The following is a 26,123-nucleotide window of genomic DNA, read 5'->3' as shown; positions in this document are numbered from 1 at the left end:
TCTTTGTCATCTTCAACTGGATTGTTAAGTAGGGAAGCATGAGGTAGCTCTTTTGACTATGCACATTAAAGTGTCATTATCCTTTATTTATTCAGGGAGGTTTTGCTCAGAGCAATGCTCTCTTCTTTTAGGAACATCTGGTTCACACAATTACACACATTCACATCTGGAAGCTTTCCAGCACAACCACAGTCTGATCTGTTGGCCGCTTAGCTGGTCCACTGGAGCAGTTGGAGGATTAAGGACTTTGCTCAAAGGCAACTCAGCTGTCTTGAGACAAAGAACAACTTTTCATAACAATTGATCAAAAAGTGGCATGAATGTGAGCTTTTCCCAGACTGGCTTGTAACTTCAGAAATTATTCACTTTCACCATGAAACTTTGTGTGCTTTTTCATTAAACATTATGAGATGCAAACCATCAGTTTCTGGCCTAATTAAACAACTGGAGAGTTAATTTCCAGCTTAGATGTTATCGTCCTGACAGTTTTTCAAAAAACTTTTACAGCAGCACATGTGCACACACAGCACTGCAATACTTACTTAAAACTAGACTTGAAACACTTAAGATACCAAAGTGGGTAAAAATTCAACACACATTCTGTGTCCGATTTTAGATTGGAAATTAGTGCAACTCCTGATGAGAAATAAGATAAATTGACAATGCTGAAGTATTGAAAAGTCTTGATGACGTATAGTAATGTGCTGGCAGCTTTGTGTTTATGACACTTGTGTCTTGTGTAACTTGACTTAAGGAGACACCATTTTGAAAATACACTTAAGGCCCCATTGAGTAATATTTTTGATATTGAGCTAAAATAATTCCTTGCAAGGTGAAAGTATTGGTACCACTGCCGATCTCACAGAGTTAGATGGTCTGCAGCTTCTTGCAGTTTTTCAGCTCACAGACACCAAAAATGTATTTTTTCAAGTCACAATGGACTTCACATATTAAATGTAAAACCAGAGTAAGAGTGATTCCACAAAGACACACTCATTGTGCTGTCTCACCTTCCTTCTTGTAGAAGACCAACTCGGTCTTGAACTCCCTCCTCTCATCCAAGGCTCCTTGGATCTTGGCTGTCAACTGGTCGCTTGTTTCAGGGCCATACAGGAAGTGACATGCGCAGCTCTTCTGCATGAGCTCAGCACGGGCGTAACCAGTGAGCTCACAGAAGCCGTCTGAGCAGTAGACGATGGGGTAGAGAGACTGCACCTGGGCGTTTCCCAGAACAAAGTTGCTATCTATGAGGAGAAAAGAGGAGAGAGGAGAAAGCGATCAATATGATTGTAAAAGACAAACAACAAATATAATAAGTTTGGTTTTTAATTGGGAATTCTATTTTACCATGATCTAAATGTGACAGAGATGGTGATATTCAAAATTTTCAGTTAAAGTGGGTACATAAATATTTGCACAATATATCCAGTATCGGCAGCTTCAGTCAAAAATCTATCCAATGTCAATCTTCAAATGCTCAAGATAAGACTCAGACTGTATTTCTGGCCATTTTTACAGACATTCTGTATTCCTCTAAGAAACAGCTGAGTTCATTTCAGATATTTGGAATGATGCACATGAAAACAGCCTCGTTGTGAGAGAAGAAACAGAATTCTGAGAGAGCAGCCACTGCTTCCCAGAGCGAGGAGGGCCGCTCAGATCAGTAACTAGAATTGATCGGGTGAAGTAAACACTGTCAAGAGTCATCACAAAACCTTATGAGGTTTCATTAATTGATACAGCCAATAGTACATCCGCCCTCCCTCAAGTAACAATCTTGTACAGAGGCAGGAACATGCCCGGTATGATCCACTGTTTACCTCCTTTACAAACACAGCTACACTCTCTGGCTGTTGATCGAAGATCAGTAAAAGATAGATGTGTATGTGTGTGTATGTGTGTGAGTTTGTGTGTGTGTGTGTGTGTGTGTGTGTGCGTGTGTGTGTAAATGCCAAGTGGAAATTTTTCTCAGTGCATATTCAGTTAATGGCCCCAGGCATGGGTGAACACTCTAAAATGGACTATTTATTACTTTGTGCTCAGACGTTCTCATTGATCCATCAATTCTGAGGCCCCTCGAGACCCCCTTATTTAATATTTTATGGCCAAACCATCATGTGTGAGGTGTGTGTGTGTGTGTTTGTATGTGTTTCATCACCTGCTTTGCTTTGAGACAGCTTAAAATGAGACGAGGAACTTATTAAATGAGCATGACGGCAACGTAAGCAGGGTTGGATAGAGGCTGTATGTATACATTCAAGAGGGTCTATCAGTGCAGGAGTTTCCACATTAGTATGTAGTATTCCTCAGACTAACAGAAGTCAATCACAGCAAAGAATATCCGTCTCATTAGCTAATTATTCCTTTGTCCAACACATGCACACTTCCTCTCTTTCCTGCTGTCTCTCTTTTTTTTCTCTCTGGTGGGACAACAGAGATATCCGGTGATGCCAACGAAAACACCAACTAACAGGGAATTGAAGACCACCTTCCAAAGAGTCTCTATTGGCTGTGAGTGCATGCTGTCATGCTTCCTTTCTCTATTCATCTTGTGGGAATCAACCCTGATGTCATACAGTGCGTTGTGCTTGGATATGCTACCAGGCATGAGACATGAGGCACAGAGGTCAAAGCTCCTGAATGCTTCAGGAAAGGATTAAAACACAACAAAAACAAGGATGATTTGATGTTTGCTCTGGATAATAAATACACACACACAAACCACATATTTTGTCTCCAGCGATTTTGCCTGTGGAAATGGGTGGTTTAGCTTGTTCCAACTGCATTTTTAGACTTTCATGTGAATGTTTTTTTTTTTTTTTGTCAGATGTATTATTATTGAAGGGAAAGGCCGGCATTACTCATTATTTTTCTTATTGTCAACAAATTCCATAAAAAGAGCAGAACCAACAATGCACTAGTCTGCCTCTAAATGTCTCTGACATCCGTACTCTGTCTTTGGCACTTGGGGCTACTGAAGACAAACATCTTTAAACTTGTGTCACTGTAATTGATTTTTTGGCAACTTAAAGGCAGTGTAACAAACTATAAACACAACATGGACATATTATTAAAGTTAACATATGGGATGTTACCAAATGATTTACTATATACACATCCAGCAGACACAGAGCAACACACTGTAAGCATTCATTTGGAGTCATATTTCAGGTGACCTGACAAATGTAAGCCCAATATTCACTCTCCTCTTAGCTCTGTTTTGTTTCCACTAACTCCTGAGGGTGATATCTGACTCTCTGGCTGCTAAATACTCCACTATGTTCACCAGCCAGTTGCTAATTTTGCCTGCCTGCTGTTTGGCACTGGACAGTGGGTTTATCAGAGCATTTTTGCTGAAAACAGCTGCCTGCTGTGGCCAAAAATTATGCTCATGAGAGCAGTAAGAATTAATTAAAACTGTGAAGTTGCAGTTTGTAAAACCAAAACAATGATCTGAAAGGTGCTGAAATGCTCAGTACAGCTGAGGGGAACTGAAAACTGATGATAGTTCTCTGAGGGTTTGTCACTCTGAGTGAACCCTCACAGTACATGTAGTTATTTGACCCACTGTTCATATGAAAATATTGATTAGAGCATCTTTTAAAAATAAAAAATAAAAAAAAAGAACAGGTCACAGGTGTTCTATTTTTTAAAGTTTTTTTTTCCTAGGTTTTTCTGTGCTTCCCAAAACTGTTACAAATCATTGTTGAAAAATGAGTATGTTTTATGATGTGACAACACTTAGGTGAATGACCCTGTTGTTATGGCACCAGGACACTGCAGTGCAACGGTGAGTACTGCTAGTACTACATTTTTGAATAATGACGGATGATCATTATGATGATCAAGTGTTAGAGCAGACCAAAGAGGTAGCTTCAGTCAGATAAAAACAGAAATAGAAATTGGAAAGCTATACAAAAGCATACACAGCTATGATGGCATGTATTCATACGATCTAACATCGGTTTCTAAAATGATCAAGTTGTAAGCTCCGTTCAGTCTTCCCAGTCTTAGTTTCTGTTGCCAGGAAACAGTTTTCATATTCATCTTCTCTTAGTGACTACCCTGATCCATGTCCCTTTCTCTTTTTCTACCTTACTGTCACTGTCATTCCATCTCTCTTTCCGTAATAGTTGCATTTATTCAGTATAGGTTCAAATCCATCTTCTGTGATTGCTCTTTTCAGTTGCCGTTCAGTCTCGCTCTTCTGCCTTTTTCCTGTCTCATTCCTCTTTTCTGCTTCAGCTCTGACTTCAAAGTTAGTTTTAATGAATGTCTTTATGTCTGTCTACTGCTGTTATGTCACCGTCTGTGAGGTCAAATGGGGCTGCCGGTGACTTGAATTACAAATGAGTGTGCTGGATCTGACCTTGTGTGCAATATATACTTATAGTTGTGAGCAAAAGCCCCTGAATGAGGTGTCTCTGGAGCTCATGTAACTCTCTATCTTATCTCTGCTTTGTACCTTGGAACCGTGGAAGTGTGAGAATTATTCATGGTAACTAGACATCACTGCAGCGTGAATGCTGTATTTGTAGTTGTGAAACATATTTCATGCAAACAGTGATGCCACTGCAACACCTAATCCATTAGTTGCAGTAAAAGGCTGAATTTCAGCAGGCCTCCAGTTTTCTTACTGTAGCCGAGGACCTGTTGGTTTGTGAGATTTTCAGCAATCATTTTCTTCAAAGTATTGTTTTGGCTTTGGGTCGATTTGAGTTAATTAACTTAGAGCTGGAGTAGGTTTTGTTAGGACAAAACATGCATTATAGTTGTTAAAACACAAAGTGTTTGCAGAGAAAATGAGATGCAATATTGGCTTCATAGTCTGTAGATTTGCTGAGCACTGCAAAACTCCTTGCATGATACATGATTTATTGTGTTGCTTCATTTACATTTTCCTTTCAACCATGAGTCCCTAATGGCACCCTAACCATTTTATAGCCACAGTGTATGTGATACTGTAATCATAATTTCAGTAAAGCTTGCCTCTCTAAAGGTATAGTTTGTGATACAAGGTGGTACAAGTAACTTCCTGGCAGAAATCCGGGCAGACAGACATTATCTCAGGTGAGAGATCTTTGATTGAGTTCTGATGTTTGTTACTCATCGCTCAGGCCTTTAAAAGTGAATTAGCTTATAGGCTATGAGCTAATGAGCTGTTTATCAGACAGGTTTCCAAATGAGCTCATTTGATTTATTTAATAAAATGATGTCTGAGAAGATAGTCAAGCATTGGAAATACACAAAAAAGTCATCTTATTTTCTGTTTTCTCATGTCTGAAACTTTGTCTGTTTGTGTTTGTCATGTTGTGTTGTTGTCTTAAATTGTCAGTTGAGTACTTTTACTGCTCTTCATTTTCGTCTCCTTACCATATAGGACTCTGAGCCTGAGCCAATGTCCGTGCATAGAGATCACTACCACTGAGTGACTCACTCATACCACCTAAATGTACTGTACATGTCAAAAAATATGAACTGAAACATTATAACTCACTTTAGGCACCAAGAGGCAATTGGAAGCTATGAAGAGTCATAACAAGACCCATAAAATGTGTTATGTATATGTTTGTTAAAAACAGAAATTTGTATGAATGAGGCAGTAAACTTGAGATAAAATAGGTTCATATACAATGTACCATAAACTCTACATTCTCTACATGTCCGTACACAAGCAAAAACCTGTATGTACTACTGTGAAATGCAGCCTTGGGCATCACGTAACCCAGACAAACGACACACCTACAGCCCTGATCACACATTAGTTTGCACTTCTAGGTTTCCACTCTCATCAACTTGTCAGCAGGGCGATCCACTTTGTTCTCTGGGTAACGTCTGACAGGCTACCTCAGCAAAATCATAAACGTCAAGTTGCTGAAACATGTCCCTGATGAGGCCTATTGCTCTGCCTATTGTTCAGCCCAGAGCCGAAAATAGCCACTTCAGAGAGCTTGTGGAAAGGCTTGCTTTATAGCTTTTTGTAACATGTCCATGTTACATGTATTGTCCTGTTGTACATGACATTTTCAGATGTATGCAGGGAAAAATCAGGCAATACATTTAATTCTTATTATGTTTTTATGTCTTACAAAGGTAATCAATTTCACAGCCGGTGTTCAGAGCTGAATTTAGGTAAACCGTCATCAACCAATCACTGCCTTGGTGTCTTTCAGTTTAAACCACAGTGGAGTCAAGGACCCTGGACCAGGAACTGGGGCAATAAAATATGTGCACATTATTGGGGAGTTTAGCAGTTTAGTAGAGTAGAGAGGGTGATGGGATTAAAAGTTCCCCCTACAGCAAGAGTTTAACCATGCAGCTCTTCTTGGCTATATTCTCCCTCTCCACCACATCATATACTCCATGCGGTACTCACCCCTGTTGTTATGAAGTGCTTTGAGAAACTAGTCCTCCAACACATCAAAGACCACATCCCAGGCAGTGTGGACCCCCACCAGATTGCATTTCATGCCAACAGATCCACAGAGGATGCCATCTTTACTGCCTTCCACTCAGCCATCACACATCTTGAAAATAACAAAACCTACATCAAGATGGTGTTTGTTGATTTCAGCTAAGCATTCGACACAAATACCCCCCTGAAAAGCTCTTCTTCAGACCTGGTCTGGGTCTGAAGAAGAGCATGTAGCTCAAAACATCACTGGTGGATGACTCATTAAACTGCATCTAAGGGAGCTACAGTGCACGGACCTTCATCTTTCATTTTTACATTGTTTCTGTGGTCCAGCACCTGTTTTATGTTTATTGGATGCGCACATCTACTACACTTTTGAATGAGAATAAAAAATAATTACTGTAAATATAATTAATTGGCCCATGGATATTGAATTTGGTTTAAATAAACAATTACCTATGTAGCTAGAAGTATTTGCCCAGGATTAACTTGCATGCTTGTCCAATGCCATCATATTAAAGTTGGGCCTGAGCCATCATATGAACATACAAGAAACCATCTTACCTGGTGCATTATTAAAAATATTAATGTTTACATTAAGAATTTACTCCAAGGCAGTTACCATAATGTACTTTTTATTTGTTAGCTCGGTTAGCCATTGGCTCTGTTAGCAGTTTGTTTTGTTAACCGTTTGAAATGTACAGTGTATTTCAAATGACTAAGGCATATTGGCTGTGTTGTGGTGTCCACACAGACGCTGTCAGTGGCTCAAACTGCCAGAACAAACAGTCTGACAGCAGCGGGAGCACCAACATGGTAAATTGATGTTAAATAAAGATAAATGATTTGGTCTTACCGAAGCCTGGCTACACAAGACTAACGGGGTTAGAGCTTCACACATCCACGGGAAAAGGTATATATTAATTAATGTATGCCTTTTCCCGTGGATGTGTGAGTTGATCTCGAGATTAAAATGTCCTATCACATTATGTGTGAGGATTGTGTTTTGTATTTTCCAGTCTTCTTCCCTGAGTCACAAATGACATCACAACAACATGATTGGTCAGTTGCAGTGACGGTCCGGGAGCAACATTAATCATGATGTCGAAAGAACAACACCAACACGTGAATGCACCCGCACAGCATTGTTAAAAAAAAAAACTTCCTCAAGCAACAAAACTTCTGTTAACTCTACTAAACAATCTGCTGTGTCTAACTGGTGGATGTTTTCATTGCTTTAACATCTGGCCTTCATTTTCCTACTGCCCTAAAAATGTCCCAGGGGGACAAAATTTCAACTTTCACTTTCAAATTTGTACTTGCTCAAAGATGCATGAGAATTGAGCTGGCCATGACTCCCGATGTGTTTCTGCCTGAGGTCTCGCCTTTAGCCTCAAGTCCATATACCACATACCAGCACCACCAAATGCCAGCTCAACACTTTAGTTATGGATTGACTCCAGCTCTATAAATTCAACAAGAACAAAAATAGTTTCTCTGTGTCCAGGTTGAAAATACATGACAATGTAACATTACACTTCTCCAGTGAAAACAATTCTACAACATAGTGTGTTTTTTAAGCATTCATGCCAATTTCTTGTAGATCAGCAAAACAAACACGACCTAAAGGCACAGTAACTGCAATGTCAGCCTGCTTGCTGTTGACCACAAGACATAATTTGTACCTTTCCTTCATTGAATTCAAAAGCAAATATAAAGCATGAGGCCATGACCACACTAATGTGGGTATTAAACAAGACAATGAGTCTGCAGCAAGGCTAGGCACCGTGTGAGGCAGTGACAGTGCTAACATGCTGGGTTGTTTACCATCCTCACCATCTTACTTTAGTGTGTCATGCTTACATTTGTGCAAATTATCAAATAAAAGATACAGGTCCTCTTAGATAAACGAAATAATAAAAGTCGGACTATATACCTAAAACTGACTTGACTTGACTTGAGATGACAGAGAAAGTTCGATCTGGCAAAAAGCAGATGTTTTTAGGAGTGTGACAATCTGTCATTGAACTGCATTTTTGTAATTCTCTTCTTATTGACTTTAAAAGAGAGAAAGAACATAAACTACATTAATACAATCAACAACATATGAAAATGAAGACATTGTACACATGAATTACACTGGAATTTCTGGTGCATAGCTATACAATGTCTGAACTGAAGGGCGAAAAGTAAATAGTCGAATCAGTGTCTGGTTCTCAACAAATCTTCTGTGCACCTAGTCAATCAATTTGTCATAGCTATGTCTTTCTTCAGATATTTGTTATTTAGAGATTTCTTACAACAAATATTTGTCCTTCTTCTTCTGTTCAAGTTCCTCCAACTCAATCAGGTGTATCAACTCAAAACTAAAAATAACTTTGGTTTGAATGCCAGTTTCCAGGATGATATGGATTTCAGTACAAAGAGGGACAAGATATTTTGATATGTGAAAATAATTTGTTTTTGCTTCCACATGATATCCAATTGTGTTTTCTATGTTAAGTTGTTAAATGCTAAATGGAAAGAAAAAAGACTTCTTTTAAAATGGGTCTGCATTTGTGAGGATATGGCCTGAATTATGCAGCAGAACAAACTGCCCTCCAATGAACTCTATTTTAAGGACATTTAGTCTAAAAAGTATACTTTATATTATGAACGGTTTATGTTTGCAAAGCTAATTATTTCCAGTGGGTATTTGAAGTGTCGTAGATAGTACGTGTTAGTGCCTAAGGAGAAACAGAGATGGACCGGAAAGGGATCTATCCTGAAGACACGGCAGTGGTACAGCCTTGATGAATAATCTAACACACTGGCCTGGCAACAACTTGAAATGATTACAGGATTGGACACAGTGTGTGTGTTTGTGTGTGTGTGTGTGTTTATGTGAATGAGAGAGAGAGAGATATGAGGGGGTTGCTATGCTGCCTGTATTGATTGGTGAGCTACTCTGCTACCAGATTAATGAGGCTTGCCAATCAAGTTGTGATTGGATAATTCTTCCACCTCCCTACAGTAACTTGTGATTGGATTACACAGCAGCTGGCAGGCTTGAGATGAGTCAGAAATTGCATAACAAACAGTTTACAACTTGATTGAACTGACAGATGCGTTCTTAGTTTCCCTCACATGGCTAGTGTTGTCAGTGGGGATGTCACCAGCCAATCATAATCATCAGTTGATTCAGTCATTTTTCATATCCACACTATAAAGCCTAATTCATTTCCAATCATTATTTATTGTAACTCCCTCAGTCAACAATAACCCAATGCAATTATTTCTTAATGCATTGTGAGAAAATTAAGTGCAACATGCAAACATGCAGCAGCCATCAGTCTCGGTGAACCTTTCTGAGGACGCTGTTAGTCAGAAATGATCTGAAAGTGGCTGAAAACTCCAAAAGCTGCAGAGTTGGTATATTAATCTCAGTGGAATTGGCAGAACCAGCAGGCCTTTCACTTTACAAGGAGTCAGTTGTATTTATGTGACAACAGAGATCACTTATTGAAGAAAGTCTATAAATTCTTCTCTTTGGTTATTCTTGTTATTATTTGAGAAAAAAAGGCCATTGTGTGCTCTTAGAAATATAAATCCCCACCTATCAAAAGTTGTGTGTATGTGCGTGGAATAGCAGAATTACATGCTGCTCAGTGGTTTTTGATGTGTGCGGGAAACACACAGGAGATAGACATCCTGTCGAGACAGACAAAGATGGGTAGACAGCAAGAGAAAGAAGAAACAGAGAGAATACTAGAGAAGAAAAAATAGAGGTAAGAGTGTAGAGCACTGTTATGCAACAAAGGACACTACAGAGACAGACTGTGACTTTACTAACGATTAGAAATTTTTCAAACACACTTCCAGCATTAATAGAGCGTAGGAATAACACCTACCAACTACACAGCTGCAACTGTATACCTGTAATTCATTCAGATTGCCACTGTGACTGCTGCAGACACTCTTTGTATATCAGCTGCACTGCTTAGACATATGGAGTGTTTTTAAATTTGACTGGAGAGGTACTTTAACTCTGTTTAACTACACTACAATTAAACATTGATTTAATTTGGGCCCCTTTGCAGTGTGGTGACAAGGGTGAGACTGTTATTTGAGTAGGAGAGTGTTTCCAAAGGTGACTTCTGACCACTTTGGATCACCAAAAGAGGACAGACTCCTTGGAAATCAATAATGCATCGCTCTGTCAGATTAAGATACTGTGTACTGCACATGAATCAGGTAGGATAGGCTGGCTACTGACCTAAGGTCAGTTTAAATGGACTGCCACAGAGCATGTTGAGCGCTACTGCACATTAAACAGGTAGTCTAATGTAGACCTTGCCCACAGCAGTGGCAAGCTAGAGCTCTCATACACCGCTAACACAAGGCAGCGTCATCACGTACTAGAAGCACAGACAGAAACATTTCTTGTTTTCTTTTACTTTGATGCTACATCCTCGTTATATCCCTCTCTGTGTTTCTTCTCTCTGTTCATTTCTACTAATACACAGGGAGTTGCAGTAGAGCTGTGTCATTCATACTCATCCGTAAATGGAACATGATGTGAAGGTGTGAAAGCCTCTGTCTTGAAATTATCCCAGTGCAGATTAGGTTTGTGTTACCCATATGCAGAAACACACTTAATCACATTCAGATTTACATAGAAAAACATATGCTTGCTCTGTAGTAAGTTTATTGAGGTGTGTGTGTGTGTGTGTGTGTGCGCGCATGTGTGTGGTGGACTGAGCCTGGATGCTGCTAGTTATAGGCTGTCTGGTAATCAGGGACCCTTCAAAGGCACTTTGAAGGGACACCGGGCAGCAGCTTTGAAAGGTGGAAATGGTGGGGGTTGTTTGTGTGCTTGTGTGTGTGTGTGTGTGTGTGTACTTTGCATCCTCTGATGCCCTTTAGAGAGAGGATCATTGTATAACTCCTGGGTCCCTTCGTTGACTGCCAAGGCAGATTAAGAAGACCTAATGATGAGCATCTACGCTGCCATGTCTGTAAATAGTCTATGTTCACATATTAAACAGAGGGGGATTAATGGCAGGGTGCTGGCACTTTGGGTAGCAAACGTGCAGCTGCGACTCAAGATGGCACCTTAATCAACATACATGAAGAGCAGCAGAGAGAGAACATCAGCTCTCTTGTGGGATCAATGCAAGTTTAAAAACCCATAGGTCCTAATTTTGTGTTTGAAAAAGAGGGAAAGAGAGAGAGAGAGAGAACACGCTGGGACAATGCAATGCAATACAAGTGAATAAAGAAACAACACAAATGTATAGAAAGTGGCAGAGGAGGCAAGCGAAACAAGAGAATAAGGGAGAGAGATGCAGTGTGGAGACAGAATGGAAAAACAAAGAGACGCCACACGCATCCACAGAGACACAGATCACTTCACTGGACCTCTATGATTTTTTTTTTCCTTTAAGTCATTCCCTTATTTTGCTTCAAAAACTCTTTTCTGAAGCACAGCAGCAAACCCTCATCCACTCTATCAGGTTTTCAGATGAAAGGGAACAGAAGTTTAGGAAAGAACAACCTGGTCGTGGCATTAAGTGTAGTTGAGGTTTCTGTGGGAGACGGATTTTTATTGTTGTTGCTGTTGTCGCTCTTCTTTTCCTACACGTCTACAACTCTGACAGTGTCAAACACAATCGCTGTTCTGACCCTGTGCCACTTTATTTCATAACAACACCAACAATGAATAAGAATCTGGTTTATATTGTGAGGAATTGTTGCAGAAATGTATTGGAAAATAAACCCAACAGGTTTTTTGAATTGAGTGCGGTATCTCATTTGAATAGTGAGAATATCAAGTGTTCTTCAGGCAAGACACAAATAAAAGCAGAGAATTATAATTCTGCAAAAGTAATGTTTCATTTCATATTTCATTTCAACATCTCTAAATTATTTTCTTATTTACTTAAATCTAATGAACAGACCAAAACGAACAATGCATTAATTTCTCTCGCAATACTTTCCACTTCCCTACTCTGTGGCACTAACCCAAGCCCATACTTAAGATGTACATCTTTAAAAACAACTCACAAAGGTAGAGTTTAATGGTTTAAAAAAGGTGGAGCAATTCCTTAAAACAGCTGCCCACTGTAGTTTTTCACAAATGTTATTTAAACAGGAGTAAATAGTACTCTTGTTGGTACTACTTTCAGCAGTGAATGAATACAAAAGTGGGGTACTAGAGAATATTTACAGCAGCAGAACAGAGTGCCCATGTTCATGATAATGAAGGAACTTGACATTCAGTGCAACAGTGTGACTCTGATGTATATTAATAGTTTTTGGACAACAGTGGAGGAAAGCAGAGACTAATAACTGGTGTCATAAAGGGAAAACACTACAACACCCAGTACGTTGCATATAATAGATTAAACAATAACCACGTCACAGCCGTGTATGTTAGCCATTCCTTCTTTGGCTGTTAAAGCTCATTTCTATGACATATCTCCCGGCCTGTACTTCATCCTCGCTTATAATTTATGCATTAACAATCAAATAGGGCTTGCAGAATCTAATTTAGACACTGCTTTAACTGCTGGCTGATTGTCAGTCCACTACATGTAACATACAGGATGCTCACTATTTTTCTGACAGCAGCTATTAATCTATACTTTCATTTAAGATAAAAACACAATTACATTACTTTCAAACTATTTAATCCTGCCACCCATCTTACTCTGATGGTCTGACATCCATATCAGAAATATCTACCATATGTCCCGCAGGGGGCTTTGTACCCCAATGCAGATCATACATTTAATTTCTCCGTGCTAAGAATTAAGCCAAAGTTCTGGATCTACCAGGCACACAATGATCTATCAGTAATTAAATAATGCTGCTCTACAGTTTTCCTTTCTTGCTACTTGAGTGTCATGGCTGAAAGTCTTGGCTCTGCATGCGGGTGCTAAAGTCATTTTTTTTTAATCTATTTACACACTAAAGCTATAAAAAAAACAACTAATATAAATCATTGATAAGAAAACAGAAAAAACTTTTACTTAAACCTTTTTATTTCAGCATCATGAGACTGAGGTTCAAAGTGAATGGCGGAGTTGTTAACTGGCCTTTGGCGAGTATTGTTCCATTGCTATCCTTTCATCTGACAATCGAGATGATCCAATTGGGAGAAATGATCTATTTTACACACAGAATCTAAAACACTAGATTAGGAAGTGTACATGTTTTGTATTATGATGGCTTAAATAGTAAATTCAGCATAATTTCACTCTCTCATGGTTTCTTTTTCAATACCAGTTTATATTTGAGAATTTACAGTATTTTAAAACATTTCAAAAATAACTTTTTGAGTTCTCTGGTTTTGACTTTTTTGTTTTTGTTTTAGGATTTGGTGTTGGTTGAAAATGGTATAGGGAGATAACAGTGTGAAAGATAAAAGTAACCATAAATCAATCTATCATCTGCTCTACTGCAGGTTCACCCAGCCATGTGATAAGGGTCTGCATATCAACCCTTCACATCGGTTCGTGTGTGTGAATGTATATGGGAGGATTTGTGGGTAATGGTGTTCTGTCTCTAGAGTCAGATGCAGTGGCTGACACCCAGTTGAACCATCTGACCTCAAGATGAACTCTACCTAAGGCTCATGGTTCACCACCCTCGTAATACCGGCTGTCAGTGTGAATATGTGTGTGTGTGTGTGTGTGTGTATGTGTGTGTGTGTGTGTGTGCACACGTGCGTGCATGTGTCTGTATAAATAAATCATGGGTACTATTGGTGTATGCTAATACTCTGAGGACTGACTGTACCCAGAGACCCTTGCTACCTGGCAGACAGTAAATGAAATGGGTAAATGGCAGTGGTGAAAGAAGTACTCAGATCCTTTACTAAAAATAGCAACATTGAGCTGCTATGAATTCTACTTTTACGAAGCTTACACATTTTCAGTTCTTGCTCACATTGTCAGAAAGGTGATAATTACATTTATTATTGGGGTCATAATGGATGGTGGTGGTGTACTGGAGTGCATTATATTGAAAAGTGCTCCTAATATTTTGCCTCCGTCATGTATGCTAACAGGGTGGATGCAAACAATCACATTTAAAACAAGTTTGTGTAAATCTGAAATAACAAGAACTGTCTTCTGTTTGACCTGAATTAGGCCTCTTTTCCAATTTTAACATTAACAAACTCCACTTCATAGAGAGTGAATTCAGTGGTCATGAATCATGATAAAATCACAATATAGACATAAAGGTGCTGTTAAGCAAACAGAACACTACAAACTTCAAATTAAACATGTAGTTTGTTATTCCTCCTGCAGGTTCTGGGGCTTTTTAAGATGCCTTTAGCCTACTATAAGTTACAATGTTTTTTAGAAACACATGTAAAGCTCACAAACTTTCTTGAGATGAATTTTAAGCTATAAGATGTTTTCAAGAAACAAGGACGAGGTTCTTTTTTGGGCCATAGTTTGAAAATACATGGTGTACTGAGTACATGCTGTATTAAGTTGCACACCTCCTCTTTGACACATACCCACACATGCACACATACACACACATTATGTCCATACATACAAAGACACATACACACACTTGATGACAACACTTTGTCCAATCAGCCTTGAAGGCAAAACCCCATCAACCTCCTCCTCCACGGCAAGTATGTGACAGGGGCAAAAATAGAAAGCTAAATATGTTGCTGTCATTGCCGTCTCCCTCTAGCACAGTGCTTTGTGTGAATATGTGTGTGTGTATTTTGACATCATGAAGGAAGTTCCATGCAGAGACACTGTGTAGCTGCGGATGCCAACTCTCAGCTAATGAGGCTTCCTAAATATCAAATACCTAAAATAGTACTGAATAGTTGGTTTCATTTGCTTATTAGTTGTTCTAATGTAAATTTAGATGCATGCATTTGACAAATTTAAGATTCTTTCATCCAAAAACTGCTGACTCATTGACAAGATTTGATAGCCAGAGTTGCTTAGCAGTGACATTTTGCTCTTTCAGTAACACAGCAGTTTCAGAGAATAATTGTCCATTCACCAAGCAGTCTAACCTTTAAGGCCTAATTGCTGCAGCATTAGCAGCCACTTTCTGCTCAGTGATAATATTAAAACAACCAAATCATCGGTGGCTGATGTACCTTACAAGGACAGCCTGCGGGTATGGACTGAAATGGACACAAATCCTTGGTATGGTTCAAACATTAAAGAAAAAGGACCATTTGACTCATCTGAGATACACACAGTACATAAATGACACTTAATAGACCTTGCATGCAATATTGTTAGCTTTATAAGCTAACAATATTCCTGAACAAAGTTAAAATGATGAGTTTAGTGTACCAAGATTTGAACTCCAACAGTTTTGACTGTGGTGGCTAATTTTAGAAGGGACATATCATGCACATTTCCAGGTCTATATTTATATTCTGGGGCTCTACTGGAATATGTCTGCATGATTTACAGTTTAAAAAACTCCTTATTTATCTTATACTGGCCCACTTGGTCCCTCAGTTCAGCCTCTGTCTGAAACAGACCGTTTTAGCTCTCCCAATGAGCCCACTCTGCTTCAGGATGCTACATCTCAGCAGACGTCCAGCGGCTCGAGAGGCTTCGTAACCAATAGCAGTCGGATTTCACTTCTTTTTCTTGTTCTTTACTCAAAATGTGAACTTCTTAAATACATCCGTACATGTTTGAGATGATCTAAAATATGAGAGTGGACAATGTCAACAACCCATGAAATAACCTTAGCAACAACCTTAGCAAGAAATGCTACAGAACAGATCTGTTTGTGGGTATGCACAAACAGGAAGTAGGAAGTAGAGGTAACTTTGCAAATGGAGTGCTCAGAGCAGACTGAAACCTGAGCTTTTGACTTACAAGTTTTAGACCTTTGACCATATTTAACATCATCGTAATAGTATATAAATGACAGAAAATCACAAAAAGCATGACATATCCCTTTTAAAAGATGCCCTATAGCGTTTTCTTGTAAACAAACACATTTAAGTTTACATTAATTGTTTCTTTACAAAACAAATGGCGTGTATCTTTGAGGCCTAACAAAGATGCTGAATGCATTTCCTTTCTTTAAAGAAAACCTTTGCAAAGCCAGTTTTTGAAATATTTGCACCCACAGTGCCACTAAGGGTGATTTTTTTCCAGGGAAGCTTCACCCCACTCAGTTGAGACCCACAGTGAAGTTAAACCTGTGGGAAAACGTTCTGGGGTAAGCTGAAAGAGGCTTATTTCAGTTAGTCAAGACCGGCGGTGAGTCTGTATCCGTTGAGAAAAGGGAGGTTCTGTTATGCTTATGGCTTCAGAGACCTAGGCGCCGATTTATAGATTATGTACACATGGCGAAATACTTTGAGTTTTCGCTTATAAAGTCTCAATTACCACCACTGAAGTATGCATTCTATGTATTCTATTTTCACTTCACTTTATCTATTTTTATTATTTTTGTCAAGTGGGTTTTATTTTCCATCTTATTCACATTTACATGTTTTATGTTCATTTTATTTATTTTTATTTTGTCTTTTTTCATGTGAGGCACTTGGTGCATGTAATTTCTTTTGTTGTAAACTTTGAACTGCATTTTTTATGTGAAAGATGCTATACAAATAAAGTTACTATTATTATCATTATAAAACTAAACAAAAGAATGCAAATCTCTGGATGAGACTGTAAAAAAATTGTGAAACACTGGACAGATAGGGAAACACCTCAGTTGGATAAAATAGGCTTGTCAACAGTTTTGAGCAGTTTCTGTAACCTCTGACAGTTCATAGATGACATATGCTCATATGGATGACATAGCCTCATGTTTCACTGTGCTTTATCTCACTATACAGTATGTAAACACAGATCGACAGTATATACTTGATACTACTGATAAGAAATGAATCAGCCATATCACAGTTTATTAAACACACATTCAAACTTAATCTGTGTTTCCTCAAGAGTAGACTCAACATTGGAGGGCTCTGCAGTTGAAACAGCTGGGCAAAGAAATGTGGAACAAATCACCTCTGTGACAGATGACAAAGTGTCTGTGTGTGTGTGTGTGTGTGTGTGTGTGTGTGTGTGTGTGTGTGTGTGTGTGTGTGTGTGTGTGTGTGTTCTCTGCCAGCAGCTCTGTGTCCCAAAGATACTGGCAATGTTGCCAGGCGACAGGTACCAATTGTGTTGCGTTTCCGTGGAGACAGTAGGGAGGGTGGGGCTTTGATGAGAAGAACACAGTGTTTCTGACTCCCTCACATGTTCACACACACATGTGTGTGCACACACATACACACTCATGTGCTAAACAATAAACTACATTAGAGGGTTTGAGGCAGTAGACCTGAATGGAGCCCAGTATCCACACTAACCACTAACATTGTATATAATGCATCGCTCGCATAACTGATTACAGCTGAAATATAAGATAGAGAGCCATACACACACAAACTGTGGATGCACCAGTAAAAGAGTAGAACATTCAGATTTGACATAATAAATACTGTGGGTTCATGATCTTTTCATATGGGGAAAACTCCTATTTCCCTATTTCAAGTGGCCTTTAATCCAACACACAACTCCTAGAGTGCATTGTACAGTACTATACAGCCCAGATGTCACCCATGATGGAGCACTTCTGTTTTTAAGAGGTGACGTGTATCAATAACAGACAAAAAATCCTATTCAGTGTAATAGAGATAGTCTTTTTTTTTTAGATCATCAAAATGTATTCTCAGTGTATCTAACCACAACATATAATGTGAAAGGGGTCGCTCATAGTGATGAACCAAGAGAAGATTTATTATTTAGAATTATCACCTGACTCTGCAGTTCCCCTTGGATATAAGGATCTTTATAGCATCTTTTCAGCTCAAAATTTTACTGTTTTGGTTCATTCTCACTGTAGACCACCTGCTAAGCCCCTAACATCAAACAAACACATTTAGCAGCTTAAGAACCAGATATTTCCCTCTGGATTTGGTAGAGATCAAAAACAGAGCTAAAGGACAGTGAATATCGCCAAATGACCAGAAACATGACTCAAAATGAATGATAATGTTGCTCCGTAACTGCTGGACCTATACATAGGCAACTGTTTGCTAATGAGTTCAAGCTATATCAACTTTAAAGGTGATAATTTTTCAGTGTTGTTTCCACAAATTGCTTCCACTGACCCCAAGTGGCCAAAAAATCAATTATTGCAGGTTTCTTCCATTTAAGTTTAATTTTTTGTTTGCTTAGCCTACGTTTAGTTTACTCATAGACACAGTGTCTTTGTTGCTGAAATGTAATAGTAATAATGCATTAATCTGATAAAGCTACATGCCATTGCATCCAGAAAAAAAGGGGCTCATACTGGCTGCCTCGCATTCATTTCCCTGTAAAGATGCAGTTTAAAATTCCAATCTTTAATAACTTTGACTTAAAAGTAATAATCCTTAAATTTTTCATGAAATCAAGCTCTGATGCTAGTCATTCAGTGTACTTATATTCTGTAATTACATCTCATTAAAGTAGTTTTCATTTTCCTGGTGGAGTCTGCTGTTCCCACGCTGGAGGGATTCAAAGGAAATTTTATCTCACTGCTTACTGTTGACTGTCCTAAAGCTGTATCAGAACTGTATTAATCTACCTCTAATGCAAACCAAACATATCTGCTGCTAGTTCACATTAAAAGCATTCAACAGGCAATACACTGGTTTGCTTTTATTGTCAAGCAGTCAGAGGAAACGCAATGTATTTGTCAGAGAGTTTAGCGCTGACAGCGTTAACTTTGTGCATTTTTTGACAGAGAATCATTGTTTCAGGAAGTAATGGAATCAGAAGGAGCAGCCACAGTGAGCTGAAACCAGATTACAGTTGCTCATGGCATGATGGAAAAAGGCAGATTATTGACGGATGTCTTTAAAACAGCCTGACTTTGTTTGGTTGCACTGCAAATGGATACACAGTTGCCATTCTGTTGTATTTCTGACAAAGTAGCTGCTCACGATTGTTTGCTGTTCCCACAGTAACCATGGGTGTCACCAGATTAACCAGGACTGAAATATTAAGGATTATAACTTGAACAGAGGTCAGAATTCATTTTCACTTATTCAATTTGTCAAGTATATGTAATTTTAATAACACATACTGCTATCAACATACAGATGATAGACGCCTTTAATTTGATATATGAAGCCCTGTTTATACATGGCAGAGCTAATTGCCACACACCCGTTAGCAGCAGAGGAGTCTAATGTGGAAGATTTGATTGCGCTGTCTGTTAAATTGTCATTTTATGCCTTTCTCTGTTCATTATAAGCAATTGTGTTGGCCTTTTAAATGATAAGGAAAGAATCATGATGATATTGTGATTTTTTTAATTATAGCATTAGTGCACAGAGCACATGCAGTTATACAGCAAAGACCTCAAGCTAGTCAAACGTAGAGAAAACAGCACATGAATTAGGAGTGATTTGGCACAGATCTTGTAGATTTTTTATGTCTGTGGTTAGAGGACTATATACTAACAGCTATGGCTGGAGGAACATGTTGGTAATTACATATGGAGGAGCACACTGTCCATCTGCTTTGTGTTTAACTTTGTCCTTCCCTCCCAGAGCACAGATGAGCACTTAATTTAACAGTGAATTCAACCAGACAACCTGCATTCAGCTTTTCTTTCTGTCTTTTAAAAAAAAAAATCTCCTATACAGTACAACCACAACTAATGGAGTCTGCTCAGATCTGAGCCTCACTATGATGTTGTTTAGCTGAGGCTTGTTAGGAATACCGGCTTCATATGTACATCTATGAGTGGACTTGCGTAACAGGGCCACCAAGGTCGGTGTGATCTTCTGGGTTCATCCATGCATTTAAACTGTCTGCATGTTTTTGATGACTTTAAATGTTGCTTGATGTAATGTCGCAGGCTTAAAGCAATTTTAAAGCTAAAATTGTGAACCAAACTGGACAAGAAATTGTTGCTGCATCACTCTATATTGGTTCATAAATTGTAGCGCTTGCACTGGCCACAGCCAAATTAGCAATGTCTGAGAGGATGCATTGCCTTTCAGAAACCACTTTTTTGACTTTGCTAGGGGATGCAGTCAGACGTTTTACATGCTTGAAGGTTCAAGTCATAAAGAGGTAGAGCAGCAGTCTTCTCCTCAATGTGATGTTGTGAGGATTATCCCTTTAAAATGCAAGTTCATCTTAAAAACATCCCAAAATCCAAATCTTGATTTCAATCTTTTGTCTTAACTTTCTGGCTTGAAATGTATCCATTTAGTGTCTGCACATGGCACAGCAAAGGTGTAGGTTCGGTTTCAAAGTTGGTGTGGACACAAGGGTGCAGCAGAATGTCATAGCAGCACATCAGAGGTTATGGAATGGTCAATTGTTTGGCAATCACTATTTGCTTGATAAAACTGCCATCAAGGATGTGTTGAAAAGGAAGATCTTATTGAACAATACATGTACAAACTAACTTTAAAATAAATGTAGCACAATAAAAGAAAAGACATTAAAAAAATCCTCTTTGATTTTAACTATATAAGCACAATATTATAACTATAACGAAATTACTTTCTCAATCCATTATACTGTCTCTATCACTGTTGGTTACTTTTACTTGCTACATAGAGTAGACATTGATGTAACACACAGGATGAGCAATTAGTGATGCTGAATGGCTCAACTTTATGTGCAGTGAGTTTACCCCACGGAGTGAGCTCACGCTCTGCTTGTTTAAAGCACATGACAGGGCTGATGAAATCAAACCAAATTATGCTCCAGCTTTGTGATCAGAAGCCAAAATGTTGGCAGTAGGGCTGTCACATCAAGATCATCAAACGAATGGCATTCAAATTAATTACATATCCTATATCGAAAAATGTGTTGTAGAATTGACATGGCTTCATTCGTTTGTGGTTATGTTACTGTTGTTTTGCAATTTTAAATGGCAGCAAACAGCCTTAACTTTATCAACAATTTTTTCTATGTGTGGTCTTGAATCTAAAATGCCTCCACACATTACTGATTAGTTTGAACTTTAAATAAAACATGACAAGCGTAGTCGGTCGGGATAGTTTACTGAAAGTCTGTAGGCACATATCCACATCATCCGTAATATTATATATATATATACGTCTATGTGGCACCAATGACTCAGACTTTATTAGTACTTGCTCCCAAACCCCCTGCTGGTCTCTCTTTGTGATGAGGGCATAAGGATGAGCGACAATTAGTAGAAAAAGACCTGCAGTGAAGTTGTCAGTTTTGTGTCAGTGAATATATTACCACACACTGTTAATTAGTTTAGTTTATAAGTTTATTACATTTATTTATATTAGGGACCATGTACAAAATACATTAATCTCGAGAAAAGAGAAAAGATTATTCATACCAGATTTAGCTGCTAGCAAATTTCCATCTATAGTAGCTGGGCAGGTGGACAGAAACAATAAAACACAGAGCAAAACCATCATCTCCACTACAAATGGAGCAACAACTAGGGATGTGCAGAGAACCCAGTATTTATATTTCTATCTATATTTGTTGAGACAGCAAAATTATTTATATTTGTATTTGTATTTGAATAAAAGTGGAAATAGGTGTAAAAATACGTTTTTATTTTTAATATGTTTTTATTATGCTTTTAATTTTAGGATATTAAAGTGTTAAAATAAGTGTTTATGAATAAAGTATCTTATGAAGGAGGTCCCCACCACAGGTCTTGAACCTGAGTGTTCCAGATCATAGACAACTGTGCTGACTACTGAGGTAAAACGAAGTGAATCACAAATGTGCAGACAGACCTCTACCTATTTTTACACCCATAACACAGAGACAGAACAGTGTGTAACATGTAGGGAAGAACTTTAAAGTCGATTCTTGCTTTGCACTTTTCATTTACTGCCTAGAAGGGGAACAACAGGTTATGGAGAGTCCCTTGAGAGCAATTCACTTGTGTCAGTAGCTCAGCTTTATCTCTGGAGAACACCCCCAACTCTGGGAGTGATGTCCAAATAAGGAAATGTGCGTCATATAGCAGGTGGATGTGACTCCCCTCATTGAGACCTGCTGATAGACGTAACAGCAGAGCAGAGGAGAGAGACCGAGATAGCAATGTAAACAACCTGTGAACTGGTTTTTGACATGTTTTTTTTTCTTCCCTGAAACAAATTAATTTCAAAATATTTGTACAAAATAAATGTTCATAAAAACCCACTATTTGTGCTTTGCCAAATACAACCTATTGACATCCACGCAGGCATACACACACACACACACACACATACCCTTCATAGGAATGAATACAAAGCAGAAAACAAATATCAAAATATTACATACATATATTCAAAGTTATAAAAACAAGTCGTCAAAATGTCAACTTAATGCTGACAAGACTGGTTACTTAAAATCCAAGTTTTCAGACTGACAGGTAGCTTATTCTGTTCTTTAATGGCTTTAAAAGAAAAAAGCAGATTGTGTAAAAGCAGAGCAAACAGACTTTGAACCTCTGCTCATTTGTTCAGAGCGGAGCTGAACAAAGCTCTTCAAATGTGGAGGAGCAGCATTATGGATTATTTTATGGACTAAACAGACATCTGAATACAAAACTGAGTTGTTAAAGCTTAACATTTTATATTTAGCCAGTATATCACAATAATGATACTGTCTTTTTGTCCTGTTCAGGACTTTCAGGGCTTGTTTATGAAGTGATCTAATTGGTTTTAAGACTTAAGTCTTGTTTGTCTGAGACCAACATGATTTGCAGTAATGAAAATAAGAAAAAAATCATTGCATTTAAATATGTCTTAGAGGCTTCAACTGTTAACGAATTCCTAATATGTCTAAAGATACCTATATTATATTTCAATACACGGCACATCTTTTTAATATGCCTTTTGAATGTTAAGAGTGGAATCTAGTGGAATGAGTTCAGTCTGGGACTGAAATCTTGCAGCAAGTAGATTGTGCTGTTTTCTTTTTTCTTCTTCTTTTGTCCTTGGGGAAGCATGTTTTATTATTGAGCTCTACCTTTTAATTTTTTACTACTTATTTTATATTATTATTATTATTATTATTATTATTATTATTATTATTATTATTATTATTGATATTGTATTTATATATGATGCTTAGGTTATGGGATGTTCCTCGTCTTGTTTTATTTATATTGTATGACAAAATTAGTGTGTCATGTCTACTGTCTGTATGTATGTGTATGAACGTGTGTGTGTGCATGTGAGCCTGTGCAATCACATGCTAGCTCAAGTACATGGCAATAGGAATATGAGACAAATAAGAACATGAGTCAGTGGCACCGCAAACACTTCACTTTCCACATTCAGTATCCTCTTTGCATACCTTGGCCCTGATCCAATCACAGCATTAATGGCTCATTAGGAAGTAGTCGAGCTGTAAAAGGAAGTTGATCATTAACCCCCCCAAAGTGCTGCATTCTACTGTCACCATAGTAACCTGACTATGCAGGCTGAGTGGTGGTGGAGGTTAAGCTCCCGCCTGGCCTAAGCGTAGGAAATGGTCCTAATACTGTCCAATGTACCCAACATGCCTCAAATTAAATGTGTTTAGAGCAACATTTCCAAGAAGAGACCGCAGCTATAAATCACAGTCTACTCTCCCACACTCACCCTTTTATATGCACAATCATACTTTCACACACACACATCATCATCTGTGCTATAAATCATGATTACTAAAGGTGACTGAATGTAAACAAAAATTTTAGACACACGACAGCACACTGTACAAAGTCAGTAGAAAAGACACCATCGGGCGCATATATGCAAATTTGCTCTAGGTGGTGTAAGCTCAAATATTTGCTCATATTTCTAGGCTTTATAGCTCAATTCGCAAATGTCAAAAAGGGAGGGAAAGAGAGAAAAACTGGAGGAAAATAACAGAAGTAAAAGCTCTGGGATCAGTCATAGTCTGAGCTACACACACAGTCGGTATCTATATTGCATCTAGTGGTGAAATTCACGCAAAATAAGGTTAAAAAGTTTCTATAGTTCAATCTAAACACACCTTAAACCTGCATTTACTGAGGTTTTTTTTGGCCACTTGGAGGAAGAAGAAACAAGTAGTGAACACAACATTGACACCTTTTAAGTTGTTTGTTGAACCTGTTGGCAAACATTTGCTTATTTCCACATCCAGCAGTTATGGGGCAACATCATCATTCATTTGCAGCTATGTTTCTGTCCACCTGGTGAATATATGTATATATGTCCATATTCACTCTCTTTTAGCTCTGTTTTTGATCTCTACCAACTCTTGAGGGAAATATCTGGCTCTTTAGCTGCTGAATGCTCCACTATGTTCACCAGCTAGTCTCTAACTGTGTCTGTTTGCCATTTAATGCTGAGCAGGTAGTATAGATTTTTGAGCTTTTTCTCTGAAAACAACTGCCTGCTACAGTTGAAAACGACGCTGTGTGAGTGAACCAAAACAGTAACGTTGCAGCCGGACAGCTAAGCAATGAACTGAAACTCGCTATAAAGCTCCACAAAGCCGAGGGGAGCTGCAGAGTCGAGTGGTGATTCTCTCTAGGTTCATCACTACGAGCGACACATCTGGCATTACACATTGCCATTTGGCCCATGCCGCCAGTGACTACAGGCATGTAGCATTGACCTGAAACATCATGAAGGCTTTTGAAAAACTGGTCTTGGATTCCCTCAGCCCACTTGTCAAGCCTTCACTGGATCTTCTCCAGTTTTTTGTGATTCTGATTCAACACCGGTCCATCATAAATAAAAGATCAAAAGTATATAAGTTTTTTGTTTGCTTGGTTGCTGTTGTTGTTTTTTCTCTGGATAGGAATACATTAGACAAAATGTGGTGCGATAGCCCGCAGTGGCAATCTGTGATCCCAATAGAATGTCCATCCTTCACCTACTGAGAAAAAAGCCAGAAAAGCCTTAAAACAGAGAGAAAGCCACATCATAGTTGGCCCAAAATCAAGGGGAGGCAAAATGAAAAATAAAAGAAGTGAAAGGGAAGACAAAGGCAGAAAGAGAGAAAGACAGAAAGGTATATAACAGCATCTTTAGTGTTTACCTTAAAAAGCAGTGTCAAAGATGTTAATAAAATACATCAAAGTTATTGTGCCAATTCTCTCTGGATTCATCTCTACTAAAATATTAATGGTGTTCACTGCTTCTGCATCGAGCACTGCTTACTGATAGGCCTATCAAAAGCATCATATTATCCAGCATACTCCAACCTTATCAGCCAGTTCCCTAAAGCAAGATACTGTAGCTGAGGCAATAAGTAGTGCAGTGCTGTGAGCTAGTTTGGGGACACTCAGCTGTGACAGATTCATTGAGCGTGGCATGGTGTTTTCCTGCTGTAATTCTCTGATGAAAAACACAATTAGGGAAATTGCTTGTGGGGCGCCACAGAGAGGAACTCAGGAGAGGCAATAAAACAGAGAGAAGGAATAAAAAAAGACAGAGAGTTTCTGTGTGTCAGCATGTGTTTATACGCCGATGGAGGAGGAACTGAAAAGAAATGTGATCGGTGCAGCGGCACTAAAAGAGCATCTGAAATTGATTTCAGGGAATTCTGAACATGAGGGTCAGTCAGGACTCATGCGGTTGTGTCCGTGTGTGTGTGTATACACGTGTCACGTTTGTGTCTATGTGTTCATGATAGGAATGCTTACATATTTTCATTTTCATGACTAGAATACATGATTATAA

General features: G+C 38.5%; 1 protein-coding gene across 1 annotated transcript in view; it reads right to left on the bottom strand.

The window, feature by feature from the left end:
• The window catches only part of kcnh3 (potassium voltage-gated channel, subfamily H (eag-related), member 3), a 133,023-nt gene that overhangs the window by 47,433 nt on the left and 59,467 nt on the right, over nt 1–26,123 (bottom strand). Inside the window, exon 2 of the mRNA XM_067604169.1 lies at nt 1,011–1,244. Coding sequence (XP_067460270.1) covers nt 1,011–1,244 — 234 coding nt within the window. The remainder of the gene's footprint in view (nt 1–1,010; nt 1,245–26,123) is intronic.

Source organism: Thunnus thynnus, chromosome 11, assembly GCF_963924715.1.
Source record: "Thunnus thynnus chromosome 11, fThuThy2.1, whole genome shotgun sequence".
NCBI classification, from domain to species: Eukaryota; Metazoa; Chordata; class Actinopteri; order Scombriformes; family Scombridae; genus Thunnus; species Thunnus thynnus.
Note: the sequence above shows the minus strand (reverse complement) of the source record. Positions and strands in the feature narration are given on the sequence as shown.